General features: G+C 46.8%; 1 protein-coding gene across 5 annotated transcripts in view; it reads left to right on the top strand.

Annotated features, from left to right (window-relative positions):
- Positions 1 to 13199, top strand: part of CLYBL (citramalyl-CoA lyase) — a 291574-nt gene extending 278375 nt beyond the window's left edge. For 2 of the 5 annotated variants that reach the window (XM_055244194.2, XM_063618969.1), the window contains 2 exons: positions 11947 to 12066; positions 13072 to 13199. In XM_055244194.2, the coding sequence (XP_055100169.1) occupies positions 11947 to 12042 (96 nt within the window). In that variant the 3' untranslated portion in view covers positions 12043 to 12066; positions 13072 to 13199. Of the gene's footprint in view, positions 1 to 11946 lie in introns of all 5 variants that reach the window. The other 3 variants (XM_055244196.2, XM_055244195.2, XM_063618968.1) reach the window with 3 other exon arrangements.
- Positions 13200 to 14337: the final 1138 nt, after the last annotated feature.

Below are 14337 nucleotides of genomic sequence, written 5' to 3'. Positions count from 1 at the left end.
TGTGGCCACAGTAGTGACAGTGCTGGTAGCATAACTGCTTCCATTTACTGTGAGAGCCTGTTAGGTGACAGGCCATTGCATATACAAATATATATATATAATTTTTTTTTTGAGGCGGAGTCTTGCTCTGTTGCCCAGGCTCAAGTATGACGGTGGGATCTCGGCTCACTGCAACCTCTGCCTCCTAGGTTCAAGCGATTCTCATGCTTCAGCCTCCCAAGTAGCTGGGATTATAGGCGCATGCCACTATGCCCGGCTAATTGTATTTTTGATAGAGGCGGGGTTTCACCATGTTGGCCAGGCTGGTCTCGAACTCCTGACCTCAAGTGATCTGCCTGCTTCGGCCTCCCAAAGTGTTGGGATTACAGGCATGAGCCACTGCACCTGGCCCTTGCATATATTATTTTATGTAATCCTCACAACAGCCCTACAGGGGTGATATTATCCCCATTTTCCAGATGAAGAAATTAAGACTGGGAAAGGTAGCTTTATTCATTGTGGATCACACAGCTAGGAAAAGGCATTCCTGGATTCAAAGTCAGGTGTAATGGAGCCCAAAGTCCACATCCCTAACCTCTGCATGAAGCTGCTTCTAAGGGAAACCCCCAGAAAAGCCAGATCCTTTCTCTCCAGGGAGCTTCGTTCCCCTTCATTGCAGCCACAGGCTACTGAGAGCCACCGCAGGCTGTGCCCATCTTGGAGAGTGCCCTGTTTCTGTGTGGAGAAGATGATCCCTCGTGCCTGCTCAGACCATCACTGACCTGGCAGGTGGAGCTGCCCCAGGAATACAAGAGGCCTCCCTTCCGTGCCCCTCATGGCCCTTCCCTCTGAGTGACAGCCAGAGAGCTATGGGGGAGGGGACGGGAGGGATAAAGAGGAGCTTCTTCAGGCTTCTGCACCTTTCAGAGCTTGGAAAATTAATCCAGTAACTGCCCAGGGTGCAGAATCCAACCAACCTCCTGCACGACCCCCAAACTCAGCACCCTCTCTGAACCTGTGCCTTCCGGGGCCTTCCCCAGCTGCTCAGCATGCTGCTCCCGTCTGACTTTTCACTGTGCTTCCCAGTCAGGTGCAAAATGAACACCACCCCATCCCACCCCAAACCCGATATTCCCACTGTTACATTCTTATGAATTATTTAAAGGGCTTCCCCATCAAAGGCCATGGACTGTCTTCCGTCTGAATTCCATGATAGGTAACCATAGATTAGCACAATGTGAATTGGTGTCCGTGTTGAATGACTTCAGTTGAACTTTCAGAAATTTCATGTAGAGATACATTAGCATCCGTAAATTATCTGGCAATAGGAACGAATGGCTGCTGAATTTCAATTCAAAATATTATTAAAATACCGATCAAATTATCACTACAATTTAAAGTGTTAAAAAGATGAAAAACACGTTCTATACTTTCTGAGTCTTCAGTCATATTCTTTTACTATCTTCCTGACAGTTGTGTATTTATTTAATTATTGAGACAGGGTCTCACTCTGTTGCTGGAATGCAGTGGCATGATCATGGCTCACTTTAGCCTCGACTTCCTAGGCTCAAGTGATCCTTCCACCTCAGCCTCCACCTGTAGCTGAGACCACAGGTGCGTGTCACCACACCCAGCTAATTTTTTTTTTTTTTTTTTTGAAAAGACAGTCTCACTATATTACCCAAGCTGGTCTCGAACTCCTGGGCTTAAGCAATCCTCCCGTCTTGGCCTCCCAAAGTGATTACAAGCGTGAGCCACTGTGCCCAGCCTTCATTACAGTTTTTAAAGATGTTTATCCATAAAACAAAAGGTTACTGATATTCAGATGTTATACAAGGACCAAATATCACCGCCTTCAATCCTCCTAACAAATGCTTTAGGTGTTTTTAAGACTTAAAATGCCACTCATATATTGTATTATTGAATTCTAGTATGTCTGGTATTTTATTTTATTTTTATTATTATTATTTTTTTTGAGACGGAGTCTCGCTCTGTCGCCCAGGCTGGAGTGCAGTGGCACAATCTCGGCTCACTGCAAGCTCCGCCTCCCGGGTTCACGCCATTCTCCTGCCTCAGCCTCTCCGAGTAGCTGGGACTACAGGCGCCCGCCACCACGCCCGGCTAATTTTTTGTATTTTTTAGTAGAGACAGGGTTTCACCGTGGTCTCGATCTCCTGACCTCGTGATCCACCCGCCTCGGCCTCCCAAAGTGCTGGGATTACAAGCGTGAGCCACCGCGCCTGGCCCATGTCTGGTATTTTAATAAATTATAAGAACTTTCAAATGGAAGCCCAGGATGAAAAATGTTATATTTTACCTTTTCCCAAATTCTCTTGTTAAAATTGCAATTTCACGTATTTGCTTCTCTGTACATTATCTATATGTATTTTTAGCCTCATCTTAAGTAATAATATTTCTGAAATAGTTTAAATATGCTATTTTTATAAATTACATTAAATATAATTTAAAATACATAGTATATACAAAATAAATATGTTGCTGGATTAGAACTTTCTCTATAATTATCCCAAATACCAGTTATCAGCCATACTTTGAGTTACAATGATTAATAAGAAGAATTTGAGATTTGGGGTGAAAAGCCTTAGATTCTAGTCTTGTCCTCTTAAGTTCTTTTATAAGATTAACTAGTACTGAACCCCATTGTTTGCACCTGTAAAACTAAATAATCATACCTTCTGTACTATAGGTGAGAAAATGTCTTTGAAAATATTTTGGGCCAGGCGCGGTGGCTCACACCTATAATCCCAGCACTTTGGGAGGCCTCAGCAGGCGAATCACTTGAGGTCAGGAGATCAAGACCAACCTGGACAACAGGGTGAAACCCCATCTCTACTAAAAATACAAAAAGTTAGCAAGGCTTGGTGGGGCATGCCTATAGTCCCAGCTAGTCAGCTAGTGGGGAGGCTGAGGTGGGAGGACCACCTGAGTCCGGGAAGTCAAGGCTGCAATGAGCTGTGATCATGCCACTGCACTCCAGCCTAGGAGACGGGGAGCCTGGGAGACGGGAGTGAGACCCTGTCTCAAAAAAAAAAAAAAGAATATTTTGTAATAGTATAAAGTGCTATCAAATGAAACTTCTTTTTTTCCTCCAGTTTTCAGTTTGGAAACTAATATTCCAGGGCTTACTGAGGGTATAGTTAACTAGAGTAGAGGTTATTGTTGCCAAGACAATCTTCCTATTTCCTCCTCAAGGAAACTGACATCCTTTTCCCCCAGATCTACCCTCCCCTGGCGCCCAGAAAGCCATGCTAGACAATCCATCCATGCTGTCCCACTCACAAGTAGGGCTGGGCCAGGCCAGCCCAGTCCAGCTCATAGCTTCCCAATCGCTGGATCCTCGGACCACCTTCTGGACAGAGGAAAAACACCCAGAGTGAAGGAAAGGAAACAGGTGGTTCAACTTCCTCTGCCTAGGGTCCAGGAAGGAGCAAATATGGGCCCATCAGTGCATGTAGCAAGAACAGAGGAACCCCACCGGGTTTCAGTCCAGCTTCGTCTAATAGAGACTGTCTTTATGTGCTTTGTCATAAGAAAAGTCAAGCAGCTAATAAATAACAGAACCGACCAGGCGCGGTGGCTCACCCCTGTAATCCCAGCACTTTGGGAGGCCGAGGCGGGTGGATCATGAGGTCAGGAGATCAAGACCAGCCTGACCAACATGGTGAAACCCTGTCTCTACTAAGAATACAAAAATTAGCTGGGTGTGGTGGCAGGCACCTGAAATCCCAGCTACTCAGGAGGCTGAGGCAGGAGAATCGTTTGAACCAGGGAGGCGGAGGTTGCAGTGAGCCGAGATCACGCCATTGCACTCCAGCCTGGGCAACAGAGCTAGACTCTGTCTCAAAAAAAAAAAAAAAAAAAAAATAGCAGAACCAATATTTTAAAATGTCATCTCTCTTCCAGATTGCTTTAATTTAGGCTGGAGTAGGCTGCATGTCCTCAGGCTCTAGGAGACAGCTTTTGAGCCATAGACAGAGCCACAAAAAGATCCAGTGTCTCCTACCACACCCCTTAGTTTTGTGTGTCTGTTATGTCACTGGTGACCAGAGACACAAGGCTCCTGCAGAACAAAGAAAGCCAACTCCATGCACACTTCTCTGTGTCCCCTTCCAGTCCCCACGCCCCTCTCCTGACTCTCCTGGCTCTCCTGGCATCCCTGACCTTCTAAAGCTGACTTTTAAATACCTGTTCCTTGAAGCCCTTCTCTGGCCAAACAAACGCCATTGTGGTAGCTCCTCTCTGCAGCTCCTGGCCCTGAAGCACCACAAACGTCATAAACTCACTTGCCCTTTAACTGTTAAGTCATTTGCACGAGTTAACTTGAGCCCAAGCCAACATGAAAATTTTTTTTGTGAAAAGGTCTCACTCTGTCACCCAGGCTGGAGTGCAGTGGTGTGATCACAGCTCACTGCAGCCTTGACCAGGCTCAAGCAATCTTCCCCATTCAGCCCAAGAGTGCTGGGATTACACTACCACACTGGCCCCAACATTACCAGTTTTGAGGTCAGCCATGGTGTCCTACCAGAGGCTCAGCAAGTGTTGGCCAACTGACCAGTGAGTATTACCAGACCAGGGGCACAGAGAGACATGTGCAGATAAAGGAGAGGAGAAGGGTGAGCTCAGAGATGGAAAGCTTTGTGGAGACCTGAGGTGATTCTGTCTTCTATCACTGTCCCCTCAGTCACCCAGCTCGCACTCCAGAGAGAACCATCATGTGTCCTGGTCTGTCTTCCTTCCCTCCTCCTGTCCGTTTCCCCTGCGTAGCTGCTCCTCACCCTTCACATGTCAGTTTAAACATCACGTCCCACAGGATGCCCCACCTGATCAGGTTAGGTCCCCTATCAATTGCTTTTCAACTCCCCTGTGCCTTGCCTTTTTTTTTTTTTTTTTTTTTTTTTGAGACGGAGTCTCACTGTGTCACCCAGACTGGAGTGCAGTGGCGCAATCTCAGCTCACTGCAAGCTCCGCCTCCCGGGTTCACGCCATTCTCCTGCCTCAGCCCCTCTGAGTAGCTGGGACTACAGGCGCCCGCCACCACGCCCGGCTAATTTTTTGTATTTTTTAGTACAGACAGGGTTTCACCGTGGTCTCGATCTCCTGACCTCGTGATCCACCCGCCTCGGCCTCCCAAAGTGCTGGGATTACAAGCGTGAGCCACCGCGCCCGGCCGTGCCTTGCTTTTTGAGCAAACTTTCCAGTTCATAAGTAATAGTCGTTTCTATCACTGTCTATTTAATGTCTTTCCCCCCATTAGACTGGAAGCCCTGTGAGGTCAGGGACTACATCTGCCCTGTTCCCTGCTGTCGTAAGTCCCTGGGCCTGCAGCACGCCAGGTATGCAGTAGGCTCTGCATCCGTGTCAGTGCAGGGAGCTGATAGGCACATGTGTGGGCTAGGGCATCCTGCACAGCTTGATGAGGTGGGAGGCAGAGCCCCATATATCTGAGACCAGCTGGGATGAAGCCTCACTGCATATTCCAGGTGACTTAAAGACTCAGCAGGTATGTGTGATAGCAAAGCTTTGCCCAAACAACTACAGTCCCTTCCCTAAGGTCCCAAATTAAAGAAAAAGAATGGCCCAAATCACCAACTGTGGAACGTGTGTCCCTCTATTCAGGCAGGTCAGTATTGTTGCTCTTGGCTTTGCATTCAGCCTTTTCCATCATCACCAGGTCAGTGGTCACAGAGCATCTCCCGTATACCTGGCAGGTACTGGGTGCTGGGTGCCGGGTCCTGGGAGTCAGAGGCACATGAGGCCTGGCGCCTCCCCACGGGCCTCACAGCATTGTGAAAGACAGCAGTGTAAACAATCTCACTAGATGGGAACACAGGCTATACCAGGAGCTGTACAGGGAAAAGGTGGAGAGGGATTTGCTCTACCAAGGAGGCCTCAAAACACTTCACAGAGGTGACACCTTGACATCTGGAAGCATCAGGAGTTTGCCAGACAGGGAAAGAGCCTTCAGAGAGAGAAGAGGGCATGTGGCAGAGCTGCAGGGCAGTGTGTGTTGGGGGACAGGCCTCAAGGGACTGGCAGGAGACGAGGCTGAGGGGGGCAGGGTCCCATCATGGGCAGGCTTGGGTCTCCACTGAAGATATTGCACTTAATTCTGCAAGTCCAAAGAAAACCATGGCAGGGTTAAAGCAAGTGGATGATTCCATCAGATCTGTTTTAGAAAGATAACAGCACGCTCCCAACTAGAGAAGTGCCACCCCCTATAAACATCCTGGCACCATGTCCCTGAGAGCTCCAGGAGCCAGCTGTGGAGCTGGGAAGCCTCACTGAGCTGTGGGTGCCTGGCATCCAAACGGACATCCTTAAAATAAATGTCACAACAAAACTGAGAGGGAACCAAGGGCACATGAGGGCTTTCTAAGGACTCTCCCAAGTGGGAGAAGTTGCAAAATAGGAAAGAAAAATGAAACAGTGCCCTTGAGAGTGTCTCTGGGAGCATCATCTTCCGCCTTTTTTGAGGAGTTTCAGGGCACTGTCGACTTCATAGGTAAGGAAGAGCCGTATCCCAGGAGGCCACAGCTGGGCTGAGAGATTTAGCAAGTAGAAGGCACAGCCAGGATCTCGAGGAGAAATTTGATCATGGCCAACACTGGCTGGAAGTTTAGGAATTCCCTGGGAACTGCTGTGAGGCCAGTCATTCATTCATTGAGCAGAAAGACTTAGCACCATATAAGGGTGATACCCCAAAAAAGAGGGACTCTAGCAGCTGTATTCAAATATTAGCGTTAATTCTCACAGAGAACTCCCTCTCAGGGAGCCACAGCAACACCATCATCAGAATGTGCCAGAAGGAACCCCCTCAGTGTCCACAGAAGTTAAGTTGGAAACATAGTGAATAGGGAAAGACTTACATCAATTTGTGGTTTCTAGAAAATTACTCTTTTAGGACTATGGAGAAAAAAAAGTCAAGTACTAAGTACCAGAAATGCAAAATATATGACAATTTCCCATAGATGTGATCACTGTTGTCATCACGCTGTCATCATCACCTTCACCATCAAACTGTAAGTCAGATTATGTCAGTGCTTATCTGATCCACGGGCAATGGCCGAGGTGTCAGAAAAACTACAGTTCGATGGTGACTGTTTCCTTCCTACGCAGAAGACACGTGTGCCATGGTGATACTGGCCTTCACCTCCAGGAGTCTGAAATCATAGACATATGTACAGTAAGATGTGCAAAGCAATTGACCAGTGATTTATTACAACAAATAACACCATAGGTAACTGTCAAATAAAGGCTCATTGCATCTGGATTTCCACGGCAATGCGTAGAGATGCCTGGCATTGCTCTAGGTACCCAATGTCGTATCTGTATGAGCAGTGCAGTCCCGCAAAGATGGCCCTGATTGGGAAGAAGTGCAGCTGTGGCAGGCCCTCAGATCGTCCCTGTGCTCACCACCCTGGCCTTTTCTCCAATTCTTGTTGCATCAGGTAGCACCTGCTTCTTCCTTCCCTCTCCCCTCCAGCAAATAGTAAGCTCCCAGAGGACAGGGCCAAGTCTCATCCTCTCACTGTCCCAAGTGACTCACCAGGGCCTGGCACAAGGGAGCTGCTCGGTCCATACTTGATGGATGAATGGATAAGTGGTGACTAACCTAAGGAAATTCTGTCATTTGGCATCTTGGGGATGCCTTACAAGAGAAAGGCATCATTTACAGAAGGCTGCAAGAGGACTCTTCACTTTATAGACCTGCATATCCAAGCCAGCCTAACCATTTCTACCTGGGGGAGCTAAAACATGGAAGTTCTCAAACGTGAATGTGCATTAGAATCACCAGAGGATTCAGTCAACCTCCAGGTTTTCTGCACAAATCACATGGGACTGGGCCCAGGAATCTGCATTTTAACAAGTCCCCCCTGCCCGTTGTTCTGATTCAGGGAGTCACAGAACACACTCAGAGAACCCTTTTCAATCACCAGGCCCCTAAGAGCACAGGCTTGGCATTAGAGTCAGCTTTATCCCTATTCTATTATATCTTTACTAACTACAGGGCTAAGTTGCACATGTTTCTTAAGCTCCTTCTGCCTCAGTTTCCTCAGTTATTAAAAGAGGATAAGTACAAACTCAGAGACAGAAAGGAGAATGGTGCTGGGCAGTGGCTCATGCCTTCTAATCCCAGCACTCTGGGAGGCCGAGGCAGGAGGATCACTTGAGCCCAGGAGTCTGAGACCAGCTTGGGCAACATAGGGAGACCTCGTCTCTACGTGAAAGATTAGCTGGGCATGGTGGTGCACACCTATAGTCCCAGCCACACCGGAGGCTGAGGCAGGAGGATGGCCTGAGCCTGGGAGGTCGAGGCTGCAGTAAGCCGTGATGATGCCACTGCACTCCAGCCTGGGTGACAGAGTGAAACCCAAGGATTCTACTTTCGGGATACTTGTCAAAAGTAGAATGGTGGTTGCTGGGGGCAGGGGACATGGAAATGGAGAATTGTCTAATAGATACAGAGTTTCAGGGATTTGGGGTTTTGTTTTTTTTTTTTAGGATGGAGTCTTGCTCTGTCACCTAGGCTGGAGTACAGTGGCATGATCTCAGCTCACTGCAACCTCTGCTTCCCGAGTTCAAGCAATTCTCATGCCTCAGCCTTCCGTGTAGCTGGGATTACAGGCACCCACCACCACGCCCAGCCAATTTTTGTATTTTTAGTAGAGACAGGGTTTCACCATGTTGGCCAGGCTGGTCTCGAACTCCTGACCTCAGGTGATCCATCCGCCTTGGCCTCCAAAGTGCTGGGATTACAGGCGTGAGCCACCGTGCACAGGCTGCAGAGTTTCAGTTTTGCAAGAAGGAAAAGCTCTGGAGATCTGTAGCGCAACGTACATAGAGTTAACACTACTGAACTGTACACTTAAAAACATCTAAGATGGTGAATTTTATGTTTTATGTTTTTGCCACAACTAGAAAGAAAAAGTTTTACTGGGGATGGATAATGGTATCTACTTCAAAGTGTTGTTATGAGCATCACATGAAATAATGTATGTAAAGTGCCAGGCAACAGGCCCCAGACTAGGAACTGCTCAAAAACTTACAGCTATTATTATTACAGTAGCATGGGTGTTAAAAAATTTAACCATGAGGCCGTGCGTGGTGGCTCACACCTGTCATCCCAGCACTTTGGGAGGCCGAGGTGGGCAGATCACCTGAGGCCAGGAGTTCGAGACCAGCCTGGACAACATGGTGAAACCCTGTCTCTAATAAAAATACAAAAAAATTAGCCAAACGTGGTGGCACGCACCTGTAGTCCCAGCTAGTTGGGAGGCTGAGGCAGGAGAATTGCTTGAACCTGGGAGGCGGAGGTTGCAGTGAGCCGAGATCACACAACTGCACTCCAACCTGAGCAACAGAGCGAGACTCAGTCTCAAAAAATATATAATAAATATAAAATATAATCATTAAGGAAGATTTCAAACTCTCCTAAAAAATCCAAGTAGCTTTTTGATGAACTGCATTTTTCCAAATCCTGACCAATAGACTATTTTTCATCTCACTTATAGATCCATATGTTAAAAAGATACCACCTAAATTATAGGTGGCTCTGTGAGAGCCTGGGGATATTCACGCCAGGCAGTCTCATTCATAACACTGCAATCCTCCATTTGCAGAGATGCAGGAAACAAGAAAAATGCTACATTTTGTTTTGCACCTTAAGCTTCATTAAAGAAAATCAAGCAAAACCTGCTACCATAGAAGAAATGATCTCCCAGTCTTGAAAAACTACATGAAGTGTTTTTTATCTTTGATGTGCACATGGAACCCAAAGCAGGTTCGGGAACATGGCACAGACTCACAGCCACCGTTTGGATTCTCTGTGCACCATTTTGATTTCGTGTGCATCTATGCTAATTTCGTCTCCCCAGCCTATTGTTTAAACCCTAGCAGGACATGTGCTGTTTTACAGGGCCATAATCCACTTGGTGGGTGGATAACCAAGAGGGCTTTGGTCTTCATCATTTACTCCAGTAAGAAAACTAGACAATTGCCTTGTAAAACTGCATGTGACCCAGGCCCGGATTTCCATGTAATGCCAACCTACAGGACCTACTCAGAACTTCCAACCAAATTAGGAAAATTCCTCCCGGTCACAGAGGTGACCAAAATTAGTTAGAGGCTGAATGAAATTATGGAAAGGACAATCTAGGGGTATAAACAGTAAAAACGAGAGGGCTGGGAAGTGACTTACAATACAGGAATTTAGGCCACACAGGTGTTCATATGAGTAAGAGTCATCATTTCTAAGGCTGAAAAGGTTGACCACTGCTGGTAAAAATTCTAATCCTAGTAGGCTTAGAATCTCTCACAATCGAACGATAAATCCCAAAAGTCATTGCTAAGGATTCCCCCCATTTTTCTTTACCTCCATCCTATGTATAACCATAAGTTACTACCTCTCAGCCCTCATCATGGGAGCCCAGCACTCCTGTCCCGGCAGCCCTGAGTAACATCAGCATTGACTGTTGGGAAGTGGTACTTGTGAAATCCAGAAACGGGCTGCAATAGATGCAAATGGACCATCATCAATGTGCATTAGGATTGCCCCAACCACCTCCAGATCTCGAAGGATCAGCATCACTCACACCAGCATCACTCACACCAGCATCCTTGCCAACAGGTCAAAGCAGGGTGGATTAGGATGACGGGCTATCATTGTAAGCAGCAAAAGGAAGTGTTGAAAAGAACACAAATAACCAGACATTAACTTTGGGTTCTGAGCATGCTGCTTTCTGTCCATTTAATCTATCTTTTGCTGATGCACTTAAAGAAGCTACCTTGTCGTCTTAATGTGGGGATCTCTGATGAAGGCTTGAAGCTCTGAGACCCAAGCATCAGCCCCAGCTCTGGCTTTCCCTAGTCACATGACCTTGGAAGATTACTTCTTTTTTTTTCCTTCTTTTACTACTCTGAGCCGCAGTTTCCTCATCTAAAACAGGGCTTAGGTTACTTGACACAGTCTATATAAGTATGGTAGAAGTTTTTTAAAAAATGAGTCTGTAAAACGGGACTATTCCAAGAGATTTCAGAGATGCTTTCCCATCTTAACATTCAACAGATCTATGATTCCTTTGTTACAGCCCATGTCCCTGGTATTTCTTTCTTTTTTGAGATGGAGTCCCGCTCTGTCGCCCATGCTGGAGTGCAGTGGTGTGACCTTGGCTCACTGCAACCTCCACCTCCTGGGTTCAAGCAATTCTTCTGCCTCAGCCTCCTGAGTAGCTGGGACCACAGGCATGTGCCACCACGCCCAGCTAATTTTTGTATTTTTAGTAGAGACAGGGTTTCGCCATATTGGCCAGGCTACTCTTGAACTCCCGACCTCAGGTGATCCACCTGCCCCGGCCTCCCAAAGTTCTGGGATTACAGGCATGAGCCACCCGCGCCCGGCCATCCCTGGTAATTCTAATCGTCTTCTGTAAGTGTGTACCAAGAGACTCATCTCTTTGTACTCAGTACAATCCTACCTTGCATTTTCTCATCACCTTATCATATTACCTCTCAATTATGTTACAGCAAGGAGGTAAGATTTTGCCATTAGCCTGACGGTACAATTTTTTAAAACAATAATCAGTTGCCAGAATATATTCCTGCTTTTAAAGTTCTACATAATATTTCAAAAATATATAGGGAAGTATTTATATTTTCCTTCCACAGCTGTTTTCTGCTTGATTTCAAGAGTTAACTGAACAGTTTGCTGTCTTGTGTCCAATGTGTTTCTCCTCTCCATTAAAATGCTGACGATTTTTATTTTTTTCCCCTCTTTAGGAGGAAAAAAGAAGTCTTTCCTCTGTAATTTACTTTGGCTTTCTCAAAAGTTGGGTGGGAAAGTCTATAATTCAGGTGGAATCTAAAATGTTCTTGTTGCACAAGTGTGCACAGAAAGGAAACCTATAATTTCGAGTATTCTTTCAGAAGTTCGTGTTCTCTGTTTTCCAGGGAGCCTTTACTTTCCAAGGGAGTATGATCGACATGCCATTACTGAAGCAGGCCCAGAACACTGTGACGCTTGCCACCTCCATCAAGGAAAAATGATCTGTTAAATGAAGCTCTCATCAGGTGGGCTGAGGCATATACAGTGGGTTTCTTAAAGACAAACCACAATACTCAAAGCAACTTGTTAGGATGCCAGATTGGGACCTGACTCCATTTACAGTTCATGTTAATCACCATTTTGTTGTTGTTGTCTTACTGGCCAGTTGTTCCCCTAAAAAAATGAACGTTTTTCCTTTTGGATCCAAGCTTACAATTTTATTGTTTTTAGTGTATTACATATATGGGCTTATGATTTCACAGGGAGGTAAGATCCTGGGGAAAGATGGGCTGTGAGGGGAAGGTAGGTCTTTAATGAAACGTATCTTTCCCAAATAGACATATTCCCTCCACCCTTCTCATGTTAGTAAATGTTTCCTGCTTGTTCATTTATACAGCTGACACCACAAATAATTTTAAGAAAAGCCAGGCCTTTAAAACATAGTAACAACATTAAGGGGTCATCTCTATTTCACTAGTAATCTGAGAAAACAACAGAGATGGCATCAAAAAAGGATACTAAGTATTATATTGGCTTAAAAAGACACTTTCTAAAAATAAACTTTCAAAACTGGTTACTATTAACCTCCACCCCTAAAACGAAACATCCACCTCCTTGAACCGCTAGATGATGAACACGAAAGCTGTCATCCTGGGTGAATGCTGTGGGTCAACCGTTACCGGCAATTAAAAAATAAATGTGCAGAAACACAAGACCATCCATTCTCCCCCTTTATTTTCTCGTTTAACTGTTTGCCATTGAGGCCATTTCCCCCTGGAAATGTATGGCCGGGACAGGACTCCCTCAGTCATAAACTTGTAGCGTCTCAGAAGACACAATGCACCGGGCTGGTGCATGTGGCCCCTGCGAGATTTGCATCACATTAGAGATGCGGCTGCAGGTCAGATGGGTGGTGTGGTTAACGGGCTTAGTAAAGCTGTTTTGAAGAGGTTAACCCAGCTTGTAGTAAGGGTAAATAAACATAACAACCAGCCATTGTTCCCTATTCAGCATGTACTCTTATATTGAAGGCTAAAGGGTATTGAAGCTGCAGAGGGATCAACTTGTGCTTGCCAGAGGACGCCAATGAAGTTTGAAACACCAACAATCAGAGATTTTGTTTCTGTTCCTCATTAAATCATGAGCTTTTGTGCCGAGACTCTGGACGACTGTTCCTTAAGAAATTAACAGAATGGGAAGTTTTAAACTCTACACCAACCTTTTCATGACCTACACAGCAGCAACGCTGCTACTCTTAGACAAACACCGCGGGGAAGGCTGTTCTGTTTATTTAAATTTGTAAATAGAAAACAGTTGTTTTTTACTTTCATTTTTCACCTCCTCCTACGCCCTTTTGGATTACTTCCTCCGCGGCCCCTAGTGTGAGCCCCAGCCAGGCCTCTCCTTTTCCCCACTTCTCGCAGTTCCCACAGGAAGCCCGAGAGGTGAATGGAGCTGAGGTTAGACACCAGGAGAGGCATCATCACACGAAAGCATGGCCGCAGAGTCCCACTGCCACCAGGCGACCCCCACCAACCCTAGTGCACAGCAGAGAGAGACAGGCATGAGGGGAGCCAGCACCGGGCAAGATGGCTCTGGGGATCCTCATTCTGTGAAGACACCAACCCATTTCTCAAACACGGGATCCAGGAGACAGATAGCTCCTAAATGGAGATGGCACACACTCCATGGGGTCCCTTATAGAGGAGTGCCACCCTCCACCCTGGCTACCCTGTGCTGCCCCAGAGTGGCCAGAAAGGAAGGTGGGAGCTAGCCCCATCCTCACTCAGAGGCCGGAAGGAGGAAGATGGCATCTCGCCAACTTCCGAGCCGAACAGCCTCTAGCCACACTGCTTCCAGACCCCAGACAGGGCAGCAGCAGCAGTTCCCAGAGGAGCACCCATTGTTGCAGCTGGGACCCACCCAGGATGGGACTCCTGGAGTCAGGTGCACACCAGGTAACCCAGGACCACGCTGCGCACACCCGGTCTGCCCCTCTGCTCAGAACACAGAGGGATGGGAGGATGGCTTGGCAGTGGGAAGGCAAAAGAAGGCCTGTCTCACTCTGTCCCTGCCATACACACCTGCTGAGGGTGTTAGAAGCAGTGGAGGCAGAGCTGGCCCTAAGCAAAAGAAGAAAATAACCCCACCTTGTCCTTCCTATGGGCAGCCCTCACCCCAATCTAACTACCCTTCCCATCCTTCAGCCTAATCCAAAGAAGCCCTTGGCTTGAGGGGATGAAGGGCTTGCGTTCTAGTCTCCACCCCGGCCCCACAGGCAGCCAGCCAGCCAGCCA

Source organism: Symphalangus syndactylus, chromosome 15 (genome assembly GCF_028878055.3).
Source record: "Symphalangus syndactylus isolate Jambi chromosome 15, NHGRI_mSymSyn1-v2.1_pri, whole genome shotgun sequence".
NCBI lineage: Eukaryota > Metazoa > Chordata > Mammalia > Primates > Hylobatidae > Symphalangus > Symphalangus syndactylus.
The sequence above is the reverse complement of the archived record's forward strand: the minus strand, read 5'-3'. Positions and strand labels throughout refer to the sequence as shown.